Source organism: Wolffia australiana, chromosome 7, assembly GCF_029677425.1.
Source record: "Wolffia australiana isolate 7733 chromosome 7, ASM2967742v1".
Lineage (NCBI taxonomy): Eukaryota > Viridiplantae > Streptophyta > Magnoliopsida > Alismatales > Araceae > Wolffia > Wolffia australiana.
This window is the reverse complement of record NC_135841.1, coordinates 6,641,594-6,667,221: the sequence shown is the minus strand read 5'-3', so window position 1 is coordinate 6,667,221 and position 25,628 is coordinate 6,641,594. Positions and strand designations below refer to the sequence as shown.

At 43.8% G+C, this 25,628-nt stretch overlaps 2 protein-coding genes across 2 annotated transcripts in view; one reads left to right on the top strand and one right to left on the bottom strand.

Annotated features, from left to right (window-relative positions):
- Positions 1 to 3,112: 3,112 nt before the first annotated feature.
- RAD50 (DNA repair-recombination protein (RAD50)) overlaps positions 3,113 to 25,628 on the bottom strand; it is a 34,143-nt gene continuing 11,627 nt past the window's right edge. Inside the window, exons 17-28 of the mRNA XM_078578444.1 lie at positions 8,203 to 8,411; positions 7,775 to 7,976; positions 7,423 to 7,592; positions 7,010 to 7,334; positions 6,813 to 6,938; positions 6,698 to 6,750; positions 6,219 to 6,369; positions 6,073 to 6,135; positions 5,454 to 5,587; positions 5,264 to 5,392; positions 4,514 to 5,183; positions 3,113 to 3,404 (exon numbers count right to left, since the gene is read on the bottom strand). Of these exons, the coding sequence (XP_078434570.1) occupies positions 5,144 to 5,183; positions 5,264 to 5,392; positions 5,454 to 5,587; positions 6,073 to 6,135; positions 6,219 to 6,369; positions 6,698 to 6,750; positions 6,813 to 6,938; positions 7,010 to 7,334; positions 7,423 to 7,592; positions 7,775 to 7,976; positions 8,203 to 8,411 (1,602 nt within the window). The 3' untranslated portion in view covers positions 3,113 to 3,404; positions 4,514 to 5,143. The remainder of the gene's footprint in view (positions 3,405 to 4,513; positions 5,184 to 5,263; positions 5,393 to 5,453; positions 5,588 to 6,072; positions 6,136 to 6,218; positions 6,370 to 6,697; positions 6,751 to 6,812; positions 6,939 to 7,009; positions 7,335 to 7,422; positions 7,593 to 7,774; positions 7,977 to 8,202; positions 8,412 to 25,628) is intronic.
- Positions 10,343 to 11,918, top strand: LOC144705379 (uncharacterized). The gene is made up of 2 exons (XM_078578011.1): positions 10,343 to 11,471; positions 11,813 to 11,918. The coding sequence occupies exons 1-2, from the start codon at positions 10,343 to 10,345 to the stop codon at positions 11,839 to 11,841; spliced, it is 1,158 nt and encodes a 385-aa protein (XP_078434137.1). The 3' UTR covers positions 11,842 to 11,918.

The window sequence follows — 25,628 nt, the reverse complement described above, 5'->3', positions numbered from 1 at the left end:
TCCATCTGAGCTCAGAGAGACCCATCTAGAGATTATGATAGATAGATAGATAGATAGACAGATAGATAGATTAATAGGTATGTCGATAGATAGATAGATTGATTTATAGAGAGAGACAGAGATAGATAGATAGAAAGATGGATAAATTGATTGATAGAGAGAGAGAGATAGATAGATTGATTGATAGAGAGAGACAGAGATAGATAGATACATAGAAAGATAGATAGATTGATTGATAGAGAGAGACAGAGATAGATAGATAAATAGAAAGATAGATAGATTGATTGATAGAGAGAGACAGAGATAGATAGTTAAGTAGATACATAGAAAGATAGATAGATTGATTGATAGAGAGAGACAGAGATAGATAGATAGATAGAGAGATAGATGGAGAGAGAGACAAAAAAAATGCAGCATTATGTCCGTGACAAAACTTTGACCTTTTATCGCCATTTTAATGTCGAGGAGAGATGGGACAGTGAAGGAGGATGCACTTTCTCTGTCTACACTTTACTGTTTTGTAGTTATAGGCATCTGCAGGCGGATAGATGAGAGAGAAAGAGAGAGAAAGAGGGCCAGGTTAATATGAATGCCTGCTGCCTTCTGTGCGACGATACCCATTTGTGCAATGGAGTAGTTGTCCAACCAGCGGACGAGGCCAGCTCTGCCTCGGCAGCTCTATTCCCATTCCCTGCTCAGGAATGTTGTGCCCAGACACTGTTTCTAGCTAACTAGATAGATAGACAGATAGATAGTTTGGTAGATAGATGTATAGATGGAGAGATAAGAGTCAGAGTGAGAGACAGATTGTGATGTCTAGAACTACGAATGGAGAGAGAGATCGATTGAGAGATAGAGAGAGGAATAGATAAAGTAATGGATAAAGATAAGTTGGTAGATGGAGAGAGAAATAGATAGTAAAATCAAAGATGTAGAGATAGATGGAGAGGAAGATAGATTGGAAGATGGATGATGGGGTGCGATAGATAGATAAAGTAATATATATAGAGATTGATAATGTAATGGATATAGAGATAGAGAGACAGATGATGGAAAGAGATATAGATAATTTAGTTGATTCAGAGATAGATGGAGAGACAGATGATGGAGAGAGATATAGATAATTTAGTTGATTCAGAGATAGATAATGCAATGGAGTAAAAAAAAGATAATGCAATGGATTCAGAGATAGATAAAGACACATATGATGGAGAGAGAGAGATAGATAATGCAGTGGATTCGGAGATAGATAGGGAGACATATGATGGAGAGAGAGATAGATAATGCAGTGGATTCAGAGATAGATGGTGAGATGGATGATATATTGGATTCAGAGATAGATTGAGAGCCAGACGATGGAGAGATAGATATATAATGGAATAGATACAGAGATAGATGATGGATATAAAGGTGTATAGAGAAGTATATTAGATAGACAGGAAGAGAGATTGATGGAGAAAGGGACTGATAGACAAAGTAATCGGTATAGAGATATAGAGAGAGAGATTAAAAGATAGGGAGAGAGATATATGGAGAGGTAGATTAAAAGATAGGGAGAGAGATAGATGAAGAGGACTGTAGAAAAAGTGATCGATATAGATAGATAGATAGATAGATAGATACATGGATAGCTTAGCCATTCTGTCACTAAATTAGCGACTAGAGATGAGAATCTAGGACAACACGCGGACAGCTTGCTTTCAGACGAGCTGTATCCGCTTTCTCCCACGAGGACGGACAAGGACACAAGATGAGCCTCTCAAATCCTCTCTCTAACTTATCTCTCTCTCCTCGCTGGCTGTCGGTTCCCTCTCGTTACGTCATTCACGTGAAAAAGCGTGGCCAATGGCGGTGGTCCACGTCGGTGACGGTCAATGTCTCTCTCCAACAGATGAAGACGTATCCTGTACCACCGACAGACGATCTTCATCCGACATAATACGTAAAAATAAAAAAGCCCACCATTCGAATTAAAATAGGGAGAGAAGTAACTAGAACGGGATACATTTATTCCATCACCCGCTCGTTTCGAGATTATTTTCTGGATTGGGAATCGGAGTCTGTTAATTTAATACGTCAACAGACAATTTTTTTCAGAGACGATTAAATGCCACTAAAATTGATAATTTTCTCCAGTAAAAAACTGCGTATGATGACAAGCGGCAGGTTGATTTCAGTTCCATAAAATCAAAACCACCAGGCCAATGCATCGATTTAAGTTACTAAATAATGAGATGGTATTCATAGAATATTTGCTCTCGCATGACTTTTGGTAATATTAAAGGGAGTGACAAGTGCCAACAATGTACCCAAAAATTCGACGTCTCCAGAGAAATTCCACGAGACCGAGATCACTTGTTTTTTTTTTTCTATGTTGAATGTATCATACTAAACCTATTTCTTTTTCCATTTTGGTCAATAAATGAAGTGACCGACGCGGTCTTATCATATATATTTTAACCATTGTAAGATGTGGATCCATACTATCACGTCATGTATAAGTGTAACCAATACAATAGAACCGACCAAGTCTTTTTTAAAGGAACCCAGCCTACGTCTTTTTGCTCAATGAGAGAAAATCATTTGAAGAGTAATCGTTTGCCGGCCGAGTTTTTTCTTATTTGAAAAATAATTAGTCCTTTGATCCCATGATCCATATACTTGAAACCCCGATCCTTGACAAGGTTGAACTTTCCATAGAAATAGCGATCGTGTCACAGCGAGAGAGAGAGAGAGAAAGATAGATTGAGAGAGACAGAAAGAAAGAAAGACATATATATAGATGCGAGAGAGAGAGAGAGAGAAAGAAAGATATATATATATATATATATATATATATATAGCGAGAGAGAGAGAGAGAGAAAGAAAGAAAGACATATATATATATAGATAGAGATAGAGAGAGAGAAAGATAGCGAGAGGAAGAGAGAGAGAGGAATTTCCAATGGAGCTCCCCCGAAGCTATGAACCCGATCTTCCCTCCCCACTTCCTCTCTCTCTCTCTCTCTCTCTCTCTCTCTCTCTCTCTCTCTCTCTCTCTCTCTCTCTCTCTCTCTCTCTCTCTCTCTCTCTCTCTCTCTAAAAAAACTATCTCTCGGCAAGAAGAGAGAGATGAAAGAAAAGACGTCAAAGAGGGGAGTAATTGACTTGCATGGGCACGCGGTCACAGTCGGCGAGGAGCTCGCGCAAGAGAGAGAGAGACAGAGAAGGAGGGGGTGTTCCCTGTCGAGTGTTCCCCACTTTTTCTCTCTATCTACAAAAAATTAAAAGGAACCTCCTTTTCTCTTCATCTTCTCTTCCACGCAGCGCGAGATCGATCATAAAGACGACCCTCGTGCCCTCTCCTTAGACCGACGGTAGCATAAACCTCATGGAAGATGGGCCTACAACCCCTCCCCCGTGATCTAGAAAGAGAAAGAGAGAGATTCAGACGAATTGATAGAATCATGTACAGAGAAACTCATTCGTTGATTGGTAGGTACTTAGATAAATTGAAAGAGAGAAACCAGGGAAAGAGAAGAGAGAGAGAGATGATGATAGATTGGTAGGTAGATGAATGGTAGATAGAGAGAGAGCAGGGGAAGAAAAGAAAGAGAGATGGAAAGGAGATGGGGATAAATAGGTTGTTATATAGAGAGAAAAAACATGGGTTGTTATATAGAGAAGAGAGAGTGAGAGTCATAAATGAGAGAACCATGAAGAGTCATAGAGGGAGTGAAACATAGAGAGAGAGAGAGAGTCATAGAGAGAGGTCATAGAAAGAGAACCATCGAGAGAATTGCATGGAGAGAGTGAGAGTCATAAATGAGATAACCGTAGAGAGAGAGAGTCATGGAGAGAGAAAAACATAGAAATTAGAAAGAGAACCAAAGAGAGAGAGAGAGTCATGGAGAGAGAAAAACATAGAAAGAGAAGGTCATAGAGAGAGAGTCATGGAGAGAGAAAAACATAGAAAGAGAAGGTCATAGAGAGAGAGAGAGTCATGGAGAGAGAAAAACATAGAAAGAGAAGGTCATAGAGAGAGAGTCATGGAGAGAGAAAAACATAGAAAGAGAAGGTCATAGAGAGAGAGAGTCATGGAGAGAGAAAAACATAGAAATTAGAAAGAGAACCAAAGAGAGAGAGAGTCATGGAGAGAGAAAAACATAGAAAGAGAAGGTCATGGAGAGAGAGAAAAACATAGAAAGAGAACCAAAGAGAGAGAGAGTCATGGAGAGAGAGAAACATAGAAAGAGAACCAAAGAGAGAGAGAGAGACAGACATGGAGAGAGAAAATCATAGAAAGAGAACCAAAGAGAGAGAAAGAAAAATGAGATAACCATACAGAGAGAAGGTCATAGAGAGATAGAGAGTCATGGAGAGAGAAAAACATAGAAAGAGAACCATAGAGAGAGAGAGAAATGAGATAACCATAGAGAGAAGGTCATAGAGAGAGAGAGAGAAATGCATAGAGAGAGTGAGTCATAAATGAGAGAGAGGGAGTCATGGAGAGAGAAAGACATAAAAAGATAACCATAGAAGGAGAGAAATACAGAGATAAAATCACATAAGCAGTGAGAGTCAATCAATGGTTCTCTCCATATAGAGAGTGATAGTTAGAGAGAGAAAGCCATAGAGAGAGAGAGAGAGAGAGATGGGTGAGGGGGGAGGAGTGGGACATGGCCCCACGCGTTTGGGCAGGAGAAGCGCACATGCTGGCGCCGATAGGACAGATGGGCTCTGCCCATATTTTATTAATTTATTACAAGAAACGCGAGAGGACAACAACTGCTCTGAACTGGAAGCATTCAAGACCAAACAAAGAACAACGACGATCCCTCAAATCTTCAATCCCCCACCGACGTCCTTCTTCATCATCTTCTGCCCCCAAATCTTCTCTACTGTTCATTCATCCGCTTATTCTTGATCCTCATCTCAATAATGTTGACCTTCTTAACTAACCCTTGTAGAGAGAGAGAGAGAGAAAATATTGAGTCCTCCGTAGTGGGAACCTTCAAATATTGTCTTACTGGCGGATGAACCTTCAAATATCTGATCCACATGCCCCCAATTATGAACAATTCGGTGCCGACATTCAAAGAGGCTTTACATTTCTCCTTCTCTCTCTCACTACCTCTTAAGAGATAGAGAGAGAGAGAGAGATTCAGTCGAATATATCCTGTACTTCGATTATGCTGTGTTGGCTGAAACCAGGGAGAAACAAGTTTAGAGAATTAGCGTGCGAGATATTTTAAAAAAGACCCCCGGTAAATTTCACACTCACTGCTCGTCCTTGGCCACGCGGTAGTATTTCTCGGCGTGCTGGCGTTGACCGATCAGCTGGGCGAACCTCTCGTCGTGGGTGATGACGATCAGCTGGAAGTTCTCTTGACCCCGTCGGTCCTCCATTATTCTAAGTCAAAATCAAGAAATAAGTCAAAGTCAACGCGAGAGGGGAGGGTCAGCGGTAATACCTCAAGAGGGCCGCTGCCAGGCTCTCGGTATTGGGCCCGTCCAGGTTGGTAGTGGGCTCGTCCAGCGCCAGAATCCCACAGTTTAGGCAGAATGTCTCCGCCAAGGCCAGCCTTATTATCAGCGAGGCCAGCACCTAAATAAAATTACAAAAAAAGCAACATTAAAAAGAAAATAATGTAGGAAACACTACTTGAAAACATCAAAATAGAGAAATAAAATAGAAACAAGTAGGAAATAGAGTAAAAAATACAACAGGAAAATAAAGTAGAAAATACAAGAAAAAATTAAAATAGAAAAATCTGAAGTAGACAATTCAATAAACAGAAAATATATTTTTTTCAAAAAAAGAAAAAATTTAACTATTGAAGTTAAATTAAAAATATAAAATATAATAAACATAAGATAGAAAATACATTGAAATAAAATTATCATTCGGAAGTTAAATTAAACTAAAAATAACATAAACTATAAATTAAAAACAAATTGAAATATAAAATAAGATAGAAATAATATAAAATCAGAAGGAAAAAAATAAACAAAGAATAAGTCAAAGGGTCACCCCTTTTTTCTCGTCTTTTGCATTGACCAGACCCAGCACACTGGAGAAGAGAGAGATACCTTCTGCCCGGCGCTGCATCTTCCACGCATCTCCAGCTCAGCATCTCCAGTCTGCATCAGTACCTGCGGAGGGTTGAGCAGAGAAGCGTTGACTGACAGAGTAATTTGGGAAAAAGTCAAACCCTGGCGGTCTTCGGCTGACTGACCTTGTAGCTGTAGGATCTCGTCCCTACGCCTTCCGAGTCGGAATGGATACTGATATAATCGATGTCCTGCCCTCTGTAGGTCTGTTGCCATAGTTCCCTAATGAGCTTGTTGATTTCTTCCATTTTCATCGAGTGAAAACGCATCAGCGCCCTAAACATGGAAGGTGATACAATCAAATCATATAATTACATTAATCGTGAATGAGATATGATAAGATTATTCATGGAAGGTAGATAAAAAAACACTCTTCACATGCTTCTATGTCATCTCCATAGACTTGTGTTGGAGAAGAATTTTGATTAAACTTGAAGAATGAAGTGCATATATATATATATGCAAATGTGGCGCATATAAATGTACAATGAAACGGAGTTTTGTCTATATACATGCATTTTGACACATTTTATTAGATATTTTAATGTAGGGAACGCATTTCCATATTTTTATGTCGAGAAAATATTTTCTGGGAGAAACTCACTTGTCAAGTGCATTATAGTATCTGTCCAGATCTTTATTCGCCATTTCGGTGGTCTGCATAAAGAATTCCACGTCAGCAAACAACAAGACCCGATGCCCTAAAGAGAAGATGAAACCTTGAGTTGAATCAGTTGATAAAAATATCTCTTGTCAATGTCGTTGTATTGAGTCTGCTTAAGCTCCAGTCTGTTTTTTGACACATTGCTTTGGTATACTGAAATGGTGCCTTGAAACCTATGTAACTGCATCAGAACCAAAGAAATAAAAACATTTTAACGTGGGTATATCATAATATTATTAATATTATTCTTACCTCTGAAAGAAGTCTCTCTTTTTCTTTGAAAAGTTTCTTGAGGTCTGCCTCAAAGGTTGAAACCCCGCCAATGTTCAATATTTTCTCTTCCAGCGACTCAATCTGATGGGTGATTTCTTCGACTTCAGCCTTTGTCTTTCTATAATTTAGATTGTCATCGATATTTCTTTTTAGCTGGTCCTGATTTCTCAGCAGTTCTTTACTTCTATTCAAATCTGCGGATATTTCTTTTTTCCTACCGTCACACTGCCGGAGTTGAGACTCAGAAGCTGAATGTTTTTCCTGCAGTTCCCTTAGCTTCTCTCCCTTTTTTGACTCCACATAGCTGGCCAAAAAACCCCAAGAAACGGAAAAAAATTATTTGAGGTATTCTTCAATAAAAAAGATAAAGATATATCTATAAAACAACATACTCTTTAATCTTTGACTCCAGAGTGGAAAGCGTCTCCACTTCCTGCTGATAAGACCTCTTGATTTCAGCTTGCTCATCATAGTCTTGCTGAAGTTTTAGAAGCAGATCTGAATGGTCTTGCAGAGCCCTCTCCTTCTCTTTGGTCAACGGAATTAAGGCTTCTGCCAGGTGCTGAAAAAAACCAATTAGTGGACGGGATTACAACAAAATATAGTGATCACGGGAAATAAAAACCGAAAAGTAAATTGAAAATAGAAAAATTATTATCTTCAAGATTTCGAAATGACAGAATCAGGGAAATGAAAGGAATATTGATCTTAAACGAGGAATTCAGCTTTAAATGGCACTAAAACCTTCTCGTCGAGTTCAGCTTGAATATTTTCTTCTTCCAGCTGAAAAATTTCCTCTTCAGCTTTCTTGAGTTTATGCAATATACCAGACGCTTTGAGCTTCTCTTCCCTCAGGGAATGCCATCGCATCTGCACGTTTGATAAGTCGCTGCTCATATACTTCTGTTCATCCCGCAGCTTCTCCATCTCACATTGCAAAGTTTCCCTGGTGGCCAATACATTCAATAAACGAATAATACATAAATCGAATACCTTTAAATTAAACACGGTAAAATGCGGCTTATTCTTCATACAAAGCAAACATGGGTGATTCCTAGATGACGTATAAAGATTTAATAAAGATTGGGTTTAAGTTAGAATTATTGGAAAAATTAACACCAAAAAAGAGAACGAAATATCCTAACTAAACCTAAAAAACGCAAAAGAGAAACCTTTTCATTTGCAGGTCATTCAATTGGGACTGAATTTCTTCCACGGTTTTGACACCTAGCCCTCTTGCATCGAGTCTATACTCCAAGTCCTCAACCTGCTCTTGCAAATTGTGTATCTCAAACAGAAGCTTATCTGCAGCTTCTAGAGGCTGGATTAAGTTCTCGACAGCATCCTTCTCTGCCTTGACGTGAGCTAGAACACCCACTAGCTGCACCGAAAGAGAAATCACCAACTGAAGAGCATTGAAAAGAAGCAGCAAGGTAAAATACCAAGTTGAGAATCCAAATTTTAAAAAACTTTTTTTCGAGAAAAAAGTTGCCTTAATTCTTCAGTCGATGAAATGTAAGAATCATCCTGTATGATTAAAAATTCGAGGGAATTCTAGGGTTAAAACATTAGGGATTTGGAAGACAAAATAAAAGAACTCTTGACTGGTTTGTATTAAACGTATGACAGAAAGAAAAGAAGATGAAAGAGACAGAAAAAAGAACGATAAAAGATAGAAATCAAGAGTCGGAAATATTCAGCAAGCTCTCAAGGTTTTAGATATTCAGAAAGCACATGTCAAGACCGGGTTGGAAGAAGTTGGTGGGAACCAGGGCCACTGGAATGGTCAATACTGGGTCAGGAATTTGAGTTGACAGTCGCCGCTAGAAAGCAGGGATTCTCCAATCACCAGGGGAGAGTCCGCTGATTCGGCCACTCTTTGCGTCAACCTTCTATCCTTGTGTGTCTCTCTCTCTTCTGTACCCCGCTCTAATTCTACCACTTTCCTGATCTTTCAACATGTCTTTTCCACCTAAAAATTTTTAAGGTACAGGTAATTATATAATGAACGGCTTCAATTCCTTGATCTCAATCAATGCATCAATCGTACCAACCGATATACCAAGGAGCATAACGTGTCTCGATCCAATAGTTCTACAGTTAACAACGATAGAAGAGAACAAGGTACTAGATCAGGAAATGGAATACGAAGACTCCCTGAGAGAACGTTTGAGGTAGAGGACCGGATCGGCTTTCTCAGCTCCCGATGCAGTACAGTAAATCTGGATCTAGCTGAAGACCAGATTGGATACTCCAGCTTCCTGCAGAGGTGGTGCTCTGGCTCGACGAAACTTCTAAACTGATTTCTTGTTCTATGGTGGAGAGCCCCACCTTCTTTATATAGTGCTGCTTCCCGCTCTTTATTCAAACTCTCACACGCGCAGTATCAGTGAGCATGTGTGACTGAAGCTTTGCGTCTCCTCTTATTTTGGTAAGTTATTACCAAGGACTTATCACAAATTCATTTAGAACTATTCTTTCGGGTTGTATTACAGTTACAGAGCTATTTTGCCACATCCATATCAACAAGAACCATAATCATAGAGGATAGACATCACCATGATTAACATGGAGGAAGAGACATTTGACTAACTCTTAGGGTTAGAGGACCAGCCCGAGTGGTGGGGCATTAGTTTGAGTCAACAAAATGATAAAAACCAAGAATGTTCTTAAAACTGTTGATATTATTGTCTCCTTTCCTTTCTTGTATTCTTTCTCTTATTAGCCCATTAAGGGCTCTATCTCTAATTCGCCCATTAGGGCTCCCTATAAAACCCCTTGTAATCTCTTTGTTTCATTATCAAGAATTAGTTTCTTGTTTACATGGTATCAGAGCCCTAACCCTAATCCGAGTTCCTGGGCTCGACCGTGCGCTCCGATCTCTGGTGCTTCTCCGTTCGCCAAGATCTCGCACTCCGGTTGCACCTTCGTCCGCCAAGATCCAGCCTTCAGCGCTCCTCCGGTTGCAACCTCCTTCCAGCCGTGCTGCCCTCTTCCAGCGGCGCGCACTCTTCAGCCGAGCGATTCTTCGGCTGCGCCGCCTTCTTCCGGCCGCGCAGCCTTCTTCCGGCGGCGCAGCATCCTTCCGGCGGCGCAGCCTGCTTCCGGCGGCGCGCAGGCCTTCGGCCGCGCGATTCCTCGGCCGCGCACAGCCGACGGCCGCGCAGCCTCTCGGCCGCGCAGTCTCTCAGCCTCTCGGCCACGCAGCCTCTCGGCCTTCTTCCGACGGCTGTTCAGTCCTTCAGCCCTTCGGCAGTAGTTTGTGACCGAGCTGTCTTCTGACCGGGGCTGTCATCTGTTTCTGCGATCAAGATGACGAACCCTGCAGTAGTTGATTCTCCAGAAGCTCAGGCCTCCGACGTGACGCCAGCATCGACTCCACCCAGCGTGGGCCAAACGCCAAGCGCTCCGGAGGCGCCTCTTGAGTCGGGGAATTGGTCGGCTTCACCTGGACCGTTTTCTCTGCCTCCGATGCCTCCAGATCGGATGTTCACTGGCTTCAATCTTCTTCAATGGCGCCAATATGTCCAGATTACTCTCAAGGGGCGACTGATGCGTCATTTACTTGAAGACGGGCCTCCCAAGACGAACTCCAAGTACTATGACTGGCTGGATGTTGAAGGGGTGGTCCACCGATGGCTTCTGGACAGTATTTCACCTAGTATCAAGGGTGAATTCCTGTCTCTCGAGTCTGCCCGGGCTGTGTGGGAAGCGGCCCTTGACAGCCACTCCAAGAAGCATAATATTGCCACGCTGTATGAGTTAGTACATCGGGCTGTCAATCTGCGTCAAGGAGACAGGACGGTCATGGAGTACAGCACGGAACTCATTTCTCTCTGGAATGAGATTGATCACTACATGCCTCCGGACCCTCACTCGGTGGATCGCAAGTACACTCTTCAACTTCGGGTTTTTCAGTTCCTTATGGGACTTAACCCGGAATATGAATCGGTACGGGCTCAGCTCATACACCGGGAGAAAGAGCTTTCCTTCAAGGATGCGCTCCGCAGTGTGAGAATTGAAGAATCACGCTTTCAGCAGACCCAGACCCCGGCTTCAGCACTTGTAGCACATTCGTCTTCCTCCACGCGTCCCTCGATGACGACCACACCGACTGGAGCAGGAGCTTCGCCTCGTGGTTCGTCTACTTGGACTGAGGAATCCTCCAAAGGTGATCCTTCTCTTTTCTGCAATTACTGCAAAAAGAGGGGTCACTCGAAGGAGACGTGCTTTAAGCTTCAACGGAAGCGAATGCAACAGAGCAATCTCGCTACTGTCGCCCCTTCTGTCAGCCAAGTGCCAGCGCCTGGTCAAGTGCCTATGCCTTGTGGTCTTCTTCCGACCAATGCTTCTCCTCCCGGCTTTACACCTGAAGAAGTGGAACGTCTTCGGCGACTGCTTGATCCTCCAGTCGTGGGTTCTTGCTCTCTAGCCCATGGAGGTACGTCCACCATTCCTTCTACACCTCCGTCAACTTCTGGAAACTCTCCATCATCATCCACTTGGCTTCTTGATTCCGGTGCCACGGCTCACATGACACCCAATCCTAGAGCTTTTGTGACTTGTGAACCTGTTTCCGGCTCCTCCAAAGTTAAAACGGCTTCCGGAGATCTTCTCACTGTGGCTGGGATTGGTCGTGTGTCTCTCTCTTCTTCGATGAACCTCACTAAAGTCCTTCATGTTCCCCGTCTTACTCATCATCTTCTCTCTTTATCCCGCCTTGTTCGCGATCTAAACCAAGATCTTACATTCACTCCTAATACCTGTTTTTATCGTGATAAGGTGTCGGGGAGGACGATTTCCATTGCTGAGGAGCATGAGGGCCTCTATCTTGTTCGATCTCCTTCGCTCCCCCTTGCTGTTGCTGCCGCTGCTGTTTCCCTTTCGGCATCTCATGAGCGTTTGTGGCTTCTCCATCGATGTCTCGGCCATCCGTCTTTTGCTACTCTTTATCGTCTATTTCCAAAACTCTTTCAAGGCCATTATGTGGACCGCTTTGTTTGTGACGCTTGTCAAATTGTTAAACATCATCGTACTACGTATCCTATTTCTTCTTCCCATTTGACGACTCCTTTCTCTCTCATTCACACCGACGTGTGGGGACCATCCCCTGTTCATAGCACTTCCGGTGCTCGGTGGTTATGCATTTTCATTGATGACGCTACTCGTTTCACGTGGGCCTATCTATTGAAGAATAAATCGGAGATATCTCTTGTTATTCCCCAATTCTCTTCTCTCATTCAAACCCAATTCTCTACCTCCATTCGTCGCTTCCGCTCCGACAATGCCAGAGACTATGTCAACTCCACGTTAAGCACTTTCTTCCAAGAAAAAGGCATTATCCATGAAACCACGTGTCCATATACACCCCAGCAAAATGGTGTTGCAGAACGGAGATTCCGTCACATCTTTGAAATGACTCGGAGCCTTTTATTCCACATGCATGTGCCAAAGTATTTTTGGGGTGAAGCTGTCTTAACCGCCATTCATCTTCTCAACCGTCTTCCGTCTCGCGTGCTTGATTATTCTACTCCCATTGACTGTCTCCAGCATTCCTTCCCAAACATTTCTCTTCGAACCAATCTTACCCCTCGTGTCTTTGGGTGCGTTTGCTTTGCGCCTAACCACCATCTTGGTCGTGACAAGCTTGATCCTCGTGCCATCCAATGTGTATTCGTCGGCTATTCTTCCACCCAAAAGGGCTATCGATGTTATCATCCACCCTCTCGTCGATTTATCATCACCAAGGAGATACCTTTGACGAATTCACTCCGTATTACCCCTCTTCTTATCCAGTTTCACTTTCTTTACCACCTCCGTCAGATCCTCTTGAATTTCTTATTCTCCCTCAGACATCTACGTCTTCACCAGTCTCCAGTCCTTCCCTGTCTGTTCCTCCCGACGAGCCTCCACTTGCTATCCCCATGAACACCTCGTCTTCCGGTCCTCTGCCCGCACCAGTCTCAGCTCCTCCTGTCCCTTCCGTGGATCCCTCTCCTGTCCTTACCGAAGATTCATTCTCTGCTCCATGGAATCCTCCTGCAGCTTCCCCATCGGATTCATCTATTCATCTCTCTTGTGCTCCTTTACCTATCCGCCGTTGCCCGCCAGAGAAATGTTATGGTCTCACTCTCGCTCGTCGCAAGCCTTGTGTTCCTCCTACTCCCGAAGCCCCCTCATCCTCCTCATACAATCCTCCAGAAAATCCCTCCTCAGCCCTGGTGTCTTGCCCTCATCCTTCCCCATTATATCCATTAGAAGCATCTATCTCATCTCATCGCCTCTCCCCATCCTACCATGCCCTTCTCACCTCCCTTGACGCTACCTCCCTTCCGAAGACGGTGGACGTTGCCCTATCGCTCTCGCATTGGCGTCGGGCTATGGAGGAGGAGCTCCACGCACTCGCTCTAAATGATACATGGGATCTGGTTCCTCTGCCGCCGGGCAAGCACTTGGTTGGCAGTCGTTGGGTTTATGCTGTAAAGCACAATTCCGACGGCTCTATTGAAAGGCACAAGGCACGTGTTGTGGCGCAAGGGTTCACCCAACAGTATGGCATTGATTATCAGGAAACATTTGCCCCTGTAGCCAAGATGAATACTGTCCGGATCCTCTTGGCCCTTGCTGCAGATCGTGGCTGGATATTGCAGCAGTAAGATGTCAAGAACGCTTTTCTTCATGGTGACTTGACTGAGGAGATCTATATGGCCTTACCTCCTGGATATGCCTCCTTAGTGCCGTCTACTCCGAGTTCAGTTGTGTGTCGCCTGAAGAAAGCGTTGTACGGCTTGAAGCAATCTCCTCGTGCTTGGTTTGGCCGTTTCACCATGGCCATGAAGCACTGGGGATACCGCCAGTGTAATGGAGATCACACCCTCTTCTACCGTCATTCCACGTCAGGGGGAGTTGCTACTCTTCTTGTGTACGTGGATGACATTATCATCACGAGCGATGATACGGAGACCATTACTCAGCTGGCTATGTATCTGTCTTCGGAGTTTGCTATTCGTCATCTTGGTCCGTTACGGTATTTTCTTGGTATCGAGGTGGCTTATTCTTCGAGTGGGATTTTCATCTGTCAGCGGAAATATACGGTGGACCTTCTTTGTGAGCTTGGAAAGGAGGACTCCAAGCCTATTTCGACGCCGATTGATGCGAATCATCGACTTGGTGCTGATGCGAATGAAGATCTTGCTGAGCCCGGACAGTATCGAAGACTTGTGGGCAAACTGATTTATCTCACCCACACCCGTCCCGACATTGCCTATTCAGTGGGTGTCCTTAGTCAGTTTATGCAGAACCCTCGAATGAGCCATCTTCATGCTGCCCATCGCCTCCTTCGTTTTCTGAAGGGCACCATTGGCCTTGGACTGTTGTTTCGTCGTCACAGTGGTCTGCGCCTAGAAGTCTACATCGATGCCAATTATGCAGGATCTGTGGTTGATCTTCGGTCTACCTCTGGGTACTGCACCTTCTTGGGAGGCAATCTTATTACTTGGAGGAGTAAGAAACAGAAGGTGGTCTCCCGATCAAGTGCTGAAGCGGAGTTCTGTGCCCTTGCGCATGGTCTTTGTGAAGCACTTTGGATTACCAAGCTTCTTCGTGAGCTACGGTGTTCGGTTTCTTCTCCTGTTCAGCTGTTCTGTGACAACAAATCGGCTATCAGCATTCCTCATGATCCCGTCCAGCATGATCGTACAAAACACATTGAGATCGATCGACATTTCATTAAAGAGAAGCTTGAGTCGGGAAATTTCTGCACGCCATATGTTCCGTCAGCTGAACAGCTTGCAGACATCTTCACCAAAGGGCTTCATGCCCCTAGGTTTGAGGAGCTCTGTTCCAAGCTGGGTGTGGAAAACATCCACGCTCCAGCTTGAGGGGGAGTGTTGACATTATTGTCTCCTTTCCTTTCTTGTATTCTTTCTCTTATTAGCCCATTAAGGGCTCTATCTCTAATTCGCCCATTAGGGCTCCCTATAAAACCCCTTGTAATCTCTTTGTTTCATTATCAAGAATTAGTTTCTTGTTTACAAAAACTAGTATGATTTCAAGAAATTGTTGAAGCATCTCTCTCTCTCTCTCTCTCTCTCTCTCTCTCTCTCTCTCTCTCTCTCTCTCTCTCTCTCTCTCTCTCTCTCTCTCTCTCTCTCTCTCCTCTTATTTTCCCTAGGGACTGTTCAATAAACCTTCCTCTTCTCAACAAAACCTAGTGTATCCCTGCCGGGATCTTTGAGTTGGTAAAAAGATCCTGCTTTCCTTATCTGTTTCCTTCCTCAGCTGTCAGGGATCCCTTGGCATTTTCAGAAATAATAGTGGAAGTTGGTTAACTGGTCGATATTGAGGAAATAGATAAGTAACTTTAAAGGTCGACATCAGACCTCAGAGGTAAAGTTTAATCAGAACTCTTTAAATGTAGTGTTGGTACACTTTGAAGAATACAAGAATGAATGTGAGGCTCAACCCTCATAATTCGTTTTAGGGTTCATTACATGTTACCTATAGTGGTGAGGGGAGAGGGTCCAAAATGGGCCCATGTTAATGGGCTATTACATGGAGATATAAGAGAGATAGAGAAACAAGCCCATCCAAAAATCCCTCTCAAGCCAGTGAATGGATATTATCCATTCTCAGTTAGCCATATAACTCTTGGAGGCACGAGGCAGGCATGCCTTTGGTGAAGATATTGGCTCACTGATGAGCCGAAGCGATGTATGGAGTGCAGAATTGTCCTGACTCCAGCTTCTTCTTATTGAAGTGACAATCCACATCAACATTTTAAGTGTGGTCACGTTGCACTGGATTATGGGATATGCTGCTGGCAGATTTAATTTCACAGAAAAGTTGAGCAGGTCGATCGAATGACAGTTTTAGTTATGCAGGAAGACTTGTGAGCCATAATGCCTCGCATAGACCTTGAGCAAGGGCATGAAACTTTGCTTCAGCACTGGATTTAGAGACCACAGATTGCTTCTTGCTGTGTCACTTAGCACAATTGTCTCCAAGAAAGATACAACACCTTGACATTGATTGTACATGGATGAATGTGTGCATATGGCACATCTTTGGAGCACGCATAAATTGGCTCAAGCCACTGACCGCACAAGCGATTTCAGGGGGAGTGTGACTTCCACTTAGTCACATTTGCCCTGTGTTGATACAGATAAATGAGGACCAAGTTGACAGTAAAACGAGAATGATGATATAAAAGGATGTCACCATTGCGCTGAGAATAGCCAAGTAATTCATAGAGGACGTAAAACCACCAAAGCCAAGTTCAAGGAGACTGCTTTAAGCCATTAGGGCCCTTCTTCAGATGGCAGACCATGGCAGACGACAAGGAAGGAGCAGCATAACTAGGCGGCATGGACATATAAACCTCCTCATGAAGATAACTATGGAGAAATGGATTATCGATGTCAAACTGCTGAAAAGGTCAATCATGATGAGCCGCGAGATAGCAGCCAAGCAGTGTTCATATTTGCAACAGGAGTAAAGATCTTCGGATAGCGAACACCACACTGCTGAGTAAAACCCTTGGCCACAAGGTGACATTATTAGGTTCAAGGGAGCCATCAGGCTGGTACTTGACAGTCCAAAACAATGACAGCTGACCAAATGTATGCCCAGATACAAAGGAACAAGGTCCCAACTTTTGTTTTTGTCTAGGACAGCAAGTTCCTCTTCCATGATGTGGGGCCACTCAGGAAAACGCCAAGGCTGAATCCAGCCATCAGAATGGCAATGGAATCAAGACTTGAGAGAATGGCATGACAAGAAGAGGAGATGCAATCAAAGTAGTTATACTTGGCCAAAGGGTAAAGGGTTGTGGAGGACCAAGGAGCTTTACAAAGAGCAGTGTAAAGATCATTAATGGAAGGAAGGGGGTACGTGGTTTAATAGGGCCAAGACAGGGGTCAGGTGCATGCGCAAGTGGTGGGACAGAGAAGTAAACATAAGACGCGGGCGCCGATGGTGCATGGTCCCATCAAATTTCTGTGGAACAGTGGTAAGGAGAGTGGACGAACGATTAGCAGAGGAAGGATGCAAGGCGGAAGGTAATTCAGAAGAAGGTTCAGAATAGAAATTGAGGGTTGAAGGAATAAAGGGAACAAGGAGATTAAAGGACTCATCAATCAGAGGAGGAAAATAAGATGTGACCAAACTAGTGTTCAGCAAGACTGTTTGGATGAGGGTAAGAATAATAATTTTTTTTCGAACAAAGGGTAAGAATAAGATGATGATGCCATGAGGAGTGAATAATGAGGAAACAGTGGAGTTAACATAAGCAAGGTCATTATCAGAAAGGATGTGCTTAGGGGATTGATACGCGTCACTACAAGACTTACCGAAGAAGGAAGCCCAGATCTGGTCAACGGACGGTTGACCAGACCAAGTGACTTGGGCGAGAACATTCCTCATAGACCTATAAATAAAGGCGGAGTCTCCCAGGTAAACGATACGATTCTTTACTTGATTTTGAAGCCTCTTTCTCAGAGGGGAAGGGTGGAGATGGATCGCCTGCTCTACTGATAGCTTGGGGAGAGGAGTTCCACCTCGAGGGGGGGGATCGCCACGATCACGAAGGAGCTCACGAGGAAGGAGCCGTCGAAATTAACTCCAAGAATTCGACATCACAGTATACGTGCATTGTTGAATTACTCTGTTCCTGTGGATATTGGAAATTCTTGAATTCTATACCTTCTTGATACTATAGCGAGTATCAGGGATCTAGCAAACTGATTTTGGACGAGGGCATGGGACGATGATAGTTTGGATAAGGTCCGATTTATGTTTTAAGAGATAACCCCATGTGCCGCAGGAAGAATCATCAACAAATAACGCCAACCATCGCGCACTCAAAGTGCTAGGGACAGAGGCAGGCCCACATATATCATTGTGAATGAGGCAGGAGAAGATTAATGCGAAGGACCAGAAGGGGGTTATGTTGTCCGAATATGTTTTGCCAAACGACATAGTTCAGTAAAAAACTTGTTCACAATATGCCAGAGTTGGTCACCGTGTGGCCCACATGAGTATTCTTGCACTGTGGCTTGTAGCAAGTTTCCTTGGCATGACCCTCGCAATAATTGCAGAAAAGAGAAGGATTTCCATTGGTCACATGACCATGTAATACTAACTTCAAGTCCCAAGGAACCATGTATTTGCACCACTACAGGGGATAACATATGGGTCAGAATCTTTTCTCGATGGATGAGCTGGCCACACATAAACATCTACTCTAGATTCAATCCCATGAGGAATTTGAACATCTGGGGAACAACGTACCTATGACCAACCGAGTTGGGATCAGGGGCCATGTGTGATCCAACTCAGCCCATAGAAAAGTCAATTCAGCACTATATTCCTGAACAGTTTGCAAATCTAGGACCAAATTTGAGAATGGTCATGATGCCAACTAGGGAGCTAGGCACAATATCATATATGATGGCCATACTGTTCATAAGATTCTTGAGCAGTGTCCCATATCTCCTTGACTGAGTCGAGAGATAATAATTCACCATCAGGATAGATTCATACTATCAAGGAGCCAGTGGTGAACAACACCCTCGGCATTGAACCAATGATCATGATGGGAGGCAGTGGGAAGTAGGAGCTCTTCCAAAAGATGCTTCATCAGCTTGCCTCTCAAGGTAATTTGAACCTACTAACACCATTGAAAAAGGTTAAATACTGTAAAGAAAAATTCAGGAGGTATAAAAGGTCGAGGACAGTGCCAATGACTCAATTCTGGTGTTGGAAGAGTAGGCGCCCAGAGGCAAATCGGAAATGGATGTATTTGACTCGTCAATGGCCATAAAATAGCCCAGAAAAAAGATCAAGAATGGCCATTTTCAAGATCTAGATATGTAGCAGGAGGGTCGCTGCTAGCGAAGACGACATGAGCTGGATCACAGGTCAATCGCAAGTCTATGATTAGGTATTGCTCCTGCCAGTGCATCAATTTAGTCACCTGGAACAGCAAGAAGCAGTCAGTTGTCTCCTTATCCAATACTGAGGTGGAATTTTGAGCTCTCAATAAGGGATCTGTGAAGCATTTTGTATTCAAGGCATCCTTTGCGAATAAGCCTTCTCTCCAATACAACCTACTACACTGTTACAACTCTACCACTCTGATGATGAAAAAGAAATGGCACAAAAATTCGAGCTCGCACACCTGAATACGACCTTAGAGGTATAGAGTATCTGTTACGATACCTTGGATTATGATACAACTCTCCCACACACCTACGTGCGAAGGAAGAAACGCCTCCGCCTCGCACGTGCAGAGCAGCAGAGGGAAGACGAAGAGGCATAAGTTTGATTCATAAGTAGAAGAGAAGGAGGTGGGAGAGGACATGAAGAGTCTTTCCTTGGTGGACGCTGAGGCACTCCACGGCTGGCTTGGGAGATCCTCCCTCTCCTTCAAGAAAACAATCCCTGATTCGGTGCGATCGTGGTTATCCCCCCTTTTTGTCTTATCTTCCTCAAAGTTGTAGTGAGAACTGTTTGTGTTTCAACCCATCCACTTTCGAATTTGGTGTTTCAAGTTATTCCTATATTTCTCTTCGACACGGGGTTGTAACATTGGTATCAGAGCTACCGATTCTCGGCCTACTCACAGAATGGAGCAAGATCCGAGAAACGAGCGAACTGATATGGAGTTTCAGAGAAGAATGACTAATGTCCTTGAGCACCTAATGGAGCAGATTGCAAGCATCAACATCCGGCTCAACGGTATTCCACAACGAGATGCCCCTGCTGATGAAGGTGAGGAGTTTGCAAGACAACAACAGGGACGCCCAGAAGTTCCTCCCTATGAAATGCGGCTAGATCATCGTTTCAAGCGAGGAGATTTACCGATATTCCAGGGAGACAACGCTGAGGGGTAGATTGTGGGCGTGGAAAGATTTTTTCGTATGCATCCCATGACCGGCCAAGACAAAATGCAGCTCATGTTTATACATTTTGATAATTCGGCACAGAACTGGTTCCTTTACACCGAAAAGGAAATGGGATTCCGAAACTGGACAGATTTCAAGCAGAAATTTTCAAATAGGTATGGACTTTCTGCTGATGGGTTATATCAAGAGCTGATGGAGGTGACACAGACAGGATCAGTTCACGAATTCAGAGCGGAGTTCGAGCGTTTACTGGCTCAACTACCTTATATAGAGCCGAAGATCAAGGAGATGGCCTATCTGCGCGGGTTAAGACCCGATATCCGCACTGAAGTGCGAAGGAATCGGCCCTTCGGTCTTCAAGAAATTATGGATTTATCTATTCAAGCTGAAGTGGACCTGGATATTTTATGGACAACCCGTCAAGACATCAATCCTTTCCCTAAAGCAGCCAAGAATTCCTATCAGAAGCCAGTATTCCCAGGGACCACTGAAGTCCCATTCTCGAGCCGGCAGAATCAACCACAGCGCAATACTAATATACCCACTATTCCGGCAGCTCAAACAAATTCACAACCTCTACAAGAGCGGGCAAATAGAAGGCGCAATTTGAAATAGACAGAAGGCGAACTTCAACTACGAAAATCTAAAGGCCTTTGTTTCTATTGTAATGGATGTTTTGCTCCAGGTCATCGGTGCCGTCGGGACCTGTTAAGAGAGGAAGAGAGAAGATAATGACATAACTCCAATGGAGTACATGTGTGGGTATATATATACCCTAGGAGAGAGAGAATGATAAGAGGGCTAATGGGCTTATAGAATAGGGCCCATTAGTCCATAAGGCGTAATATCTCACTAACAGGACCTAAACCTTATTATGGTATTGGATGGCGATCAGGATTCCTTATTAGAGAATGATACAGAAGACCTCATGCAGACAGACGAGTCGCCAATCACCGAAGGTTCTCTTTTTACAGCCCAGCTCTCCTTCCACTTTTCTCAATCAATGTCCCCCAATGGGTTAGTCAAGCTGTGGGGTAGCATAAAGGGCAGACAAGTCCGTATTCTCATCGATGGGGGCGCCACTCACAATTTTATTCATTCAGATTTAATAACATCGTTATCAATTCCGGTCTTTCCAGGGGCATCAGTTGACATCCTGTTGGCCAATGGGATACGTCAGCGTTCCAGAGGCATCTGCTTGAATGTCTCCATATACCTACAGGGTCTTCAGATTAAACAAGATTTAATACCAATACCGCTAAGCAATATGGAGGTAATATTGGGGTTACAATGGTTGAAGTCGTTGGAGTGGTTCTGCAGCAATTATAAGCTGTTAAAACTGAAGGTCTTATGGCATAACCGCATATATTCACTGACGTCAGATCCAGATTTGCTTCCAAACGGAGTTTCTCCTGTGCAAGACACTCAACCCATCATTCAGAGTAAAAGGCAATTCAGTGCACTCTATGTCGCTTGCAATCCAGATCGTTTGACGGTATCGCACCTCCAACTGAACTCCACTTTTCTTAAATTTGAAATGCTCTACCCTTCTGTTTTTTCTCCAAACCATACTCTACCCCCAAAAAGATCGCAGGACCATAAGATACACCTGGTCCCAAATGCCAAACCAGTGAATCTTAGGCCTTACCGATACTCACATCTGCATAAAAATGAATTGGAAAGATTGGTTCAAGAATTGATGACTTCAAAGTTCATTCGACACTCATCTAGCCCTTTCTCTAGCCCGGCCTTATTGATTAAGAAAAAAGATGGGGGATGGAGAATGTGTATTGATTACAGGGCCTTAAATCAAATTACAATTCCCAACAGATATCCTATTCCTATTGTGGACGAACTACTAGAATAGTTGCATGGGTCAACAGTTTTTTCAAAGTTGGATCTAAAGTCAGGGTACTACCAGATCCGTATGCATGAGGAGGATATCCCGAAAACAGCTTTCAAAACACATCAAGGAATTATGAGTTTGTCGTTATGCCTTTTGGGTTGTCTAATGCTCCTGCCACTTTTCAAGCCCTAATGAATTACACCTTCAGACATCATCTGCGCAAATTTGTCCTTGTATTTTTTGATGATATATTAGTTTACAGCAGAAGCAGTAAAGAGCACGAACATCACCTCCACGAAGTTTTTGAATTATTACAAGGCCATCAGCTGTGGGTCAATCTATCCAAGTGTAAATTTGCTCAAGATAAAATCAACTTCCTGGGCCACTGGATTTCGGACCAAGGGGTATCGACAGATATAGACAAAATTGAAGCAATTCTTCAGTGGCCTATTCCTACAACGGTCAAGCAACTGAGAGGATTTCTGGGGCTAACAAATTATTACAGACGCTTTGTGGCTCATTATGCTTCCAAGGCTCAACCTTTAACACAACTATTGAAGAAACTCTTTCGTGTGGAGCGAAGACTCAACAAGAGCTTTCAAATTTCTCAAACAGGCTCTGTCTTCAACTCCTATATTAAGCCTACCAGATTTTTCCAAGCCTTTTGTAGTAGAGACTGATGCTTCAGGCGTGGGTTTCGGAGCTGTATTAACCCAAGATAACCATCCGATTGCATATTTCAGTCAGGCTCTATCCGCTCAAGCCCAAGCCAAATCAGCCTATGAGGGGGAAATGATGGCAGTCGTTCTCTCAGTCCATAGATGGAAGCATTATTTATTCTTTCAAAAATTTTATATCTACACTGATCAATTCAGCCTAAAATTCCTGAATGCTCAAGATGAAATTCCTCAACAGTATCACAAGTGGGTGGCTAAGTTACTGGGTTTCGACTTTGAGATTAAATACAAACAGGGGAAAAACAATACAGTGGCCGATTCTCTCTCTCGATCTATGGCAGAACTCAGCATCTCCAACCTCTCCCTCTCAACAACTCACTGGCTCGACAAGCCCATATTGATTAAAGAACTCATTGCAGACCCCAGACTGTCCAAAATCAGGGCCGCTATACTTTCAAATGAGGAGCCACATGACAATTATTCAGTTCAAGATCAGCTTCTTTTCTACAAGGAGAAGTTGGTACTTCCCCGTTCATCTACTCTTATTCCTCAGATCTTACGAGAATTTCATGATACAAAAATAGGTGGACATGGTGGTTTCCTAAAAACCTACAAAAGAATTCAGCAACACCTTTACTGGCAAGGCATGAAGACTCAGATTAAATCATATGTCTCCCAGTATCAAGTTTGTCAACAAAACAAGTCGTCTAACTTGAGCCCCGCAGTTCTACTTCAACCTCTTACTATCCCAACCTCAATCTGGGAAGATGTATCATTGGATTTTGTAGAAGGGTTACCGTCCTCTCTTGGCTACAATTCAATTATGGTGGTCGTAGATAGACTATCCAAATATAGTCACTTTGTGGCGCTCAAACACCCTTTTTCAGCACAATCAGTGGCCAATCAATTCATAAAGGAAGTCGTGAGATTGCATGGAATTCCCCGCTCATTGCTATCGGACCAAGGCAGCGTCTTCACCAGCTCCTTTTGGCATGAAATTCACAAACAACAAGGCACCATGATTAAGTTAAGGTCATCATACCACCCGGAGACTGACAGATTAACTGAAGTCACCAACAGGAGCCTAGAATGCTATCTACGCTGTTTTTCATCGGAGAATCCTAAGACTTGGGCCAAGTGGCTTCCCTGGGCCGAATATAGTTATAATACATCTCACCACTCTGCCATCAAAATGTCACCCTTTAAGGTGGTGTATGGACACGATCCTCCTGCCCTAATTCGTTAGGGAACTCAACCCTCTCCAATTGACTCATTGGACCAGTTGCTTCAGGAGTGAGATGCTACATTGGATAAACTTAAAGGTCACCTCTCAAGCTTATATGAAGAAGCAAGCTGATAAACACCGTCGTGATGTACAGTATCAAGTGGGAGACAAAGTTTACCTCAAAATCCGTCCCTATCGTATGAAAACTTTAGCACGAAGGAGTACAGAGAAATTAGCTCCTAAATTTTTTGGTCCGTTTTTAATATCTCAACGCATCGGCTCTGTGGCATATAAATTGGATCTTCCAACATCCTCATCAATCCACCCTGTTTTCCATGTTTCACAATTGCGACCAGCTGTGGGTGATCATCAACCTATTTTGCCACTAACATCACATCTTTCTTCTGATTGGGAATGGCAGGTTTACCCGGAAGCCATCTTGTCTACCAAAGCTAGCAAGGACGGTCTGCTCGTTCTGGTGAAATGGAAAAATTTACCAAACTTCGAAGCCACGTGGGAAGATATCCTGGTCCTGCAACGCCAATTTCCGAATTTTCAAATTGAGGACAATTTGCTTCTCGAGGAGGGGAGCATTGATACAACTCTCCCACACACCTACGTGCGAAGGAAGAAACGCCTCCGCCTCGCACGCGCAGAGCAGCAGAGGGAAGACGAAGAGGCATAAGTTTGGTTCATAAGTAGAAGAGAAGGAGGTGGGAGAGGACATGAAGAGTCTTTCCTTGGTGGACGCTGAGGCACTCCATGGCTGGCTTGGGAGATCCTCCCTCTCCTTCAAGAAAACAATCCCCGATTCGGTGCGATCGTGGTTATCCCCCCTTTTTGTCTTATCTTCCTCAAAGTTGTAGTGAGAACTGTTTGTGTTTCAACCCATGCACTTTCGAATTTGGTGTTTCAAGTTATTCCTATAATTCTCTTCGACACGGGGTTGTAACAGATTACATATAAGAGAAAGAAGAAAGGAGGAGAAAAAGGGAATAACTCTGCACGTGGGACCACATTGGGGCTCACATGTGTGGAATCCATGTAGTCCAAGATCAAAAGTAACTGTCAGATCTTGAAGAGGAGTGGAAGGAGGCAGAGGAAGGGTGCTCCAGCCAGAGGCGGCGCCTGAGAGAGAGAGGGAGGAGAGGAGATCTCAAACTGAAAAAACAAGAAAAATGGATAACTAAACTGTGCGGCTAGGGTTTGGGGCTTTAAATGCCCCCTCCTTTAACATTCTCCCACGTGGGAGACATTTAAGTGGCCTCCCACGTGGGAGGCTTTCATTAAATGCCCCCCCCACGTGTGACCACTTACTCACTGGTCACACGTGGGAGACAGCCTCCTTGCTCCTGCGCTGTCACCTGAAGAAATAAGGGGGAATGAGAGTAACAATGGGCCTCCTGGTGGGCCACTTATAAACTGTGGCCCACCTACACTGAGGCAGAGAGTTATTAAGGAAGAAATGGAGGATTTCAGGCTCATTCAACAGTAACCGCCCAGGGCAGTAACTAGCCGCCTGGGCTAGGAGCAAGGACATCTTGCTCCTATATAAGGAATAACCCCTCTGGCAGGAGGGGGCATCGATAACTTGGAGAAAGACCCTGGAGATTGGAGGCGTTGCTGAGCTGAAGCTGCATTCGGCTGGGGAGCTCGAGAAGGCGCTACGGATCTGGGATCTTCCTCTATCTGAAGAATTGTATTGCTACACTACCATTGTGAGTCAATTCTATCGTTTTCAAGAATTTGTTTCTTGATTTAGTTAGAACCATATCACATTTTTGGTCCATAATATCTTCATAGACTAGGGACAAAACTGGGGAAGATCTGCGAATTGGACGCTGAAGGTACTGAGATCAGAGGGTAGACTAAGAGCCCATTGCATGGATTTCTGCCACTTGCACGAGACCCTTGGGCCAAGGTTAGGGATTGTAATATTGGTGCA

Coding starts and splice junctions, on each gene's coding strand:
- LOC144705379 (XM_078578011.1), top strand. CDS start 10,343: ATGACGAACCCTGCAGTAGTTGATTCTCCAGAAGCTCAGGCCTCCGAC. Junction 11,472..11,812: donor TTGCTCTCTAGCCCATGGAG/GTACGTCCACCA, acceptor TATCGTGATAAG/GTGTCGGGGAGGACGATTTC.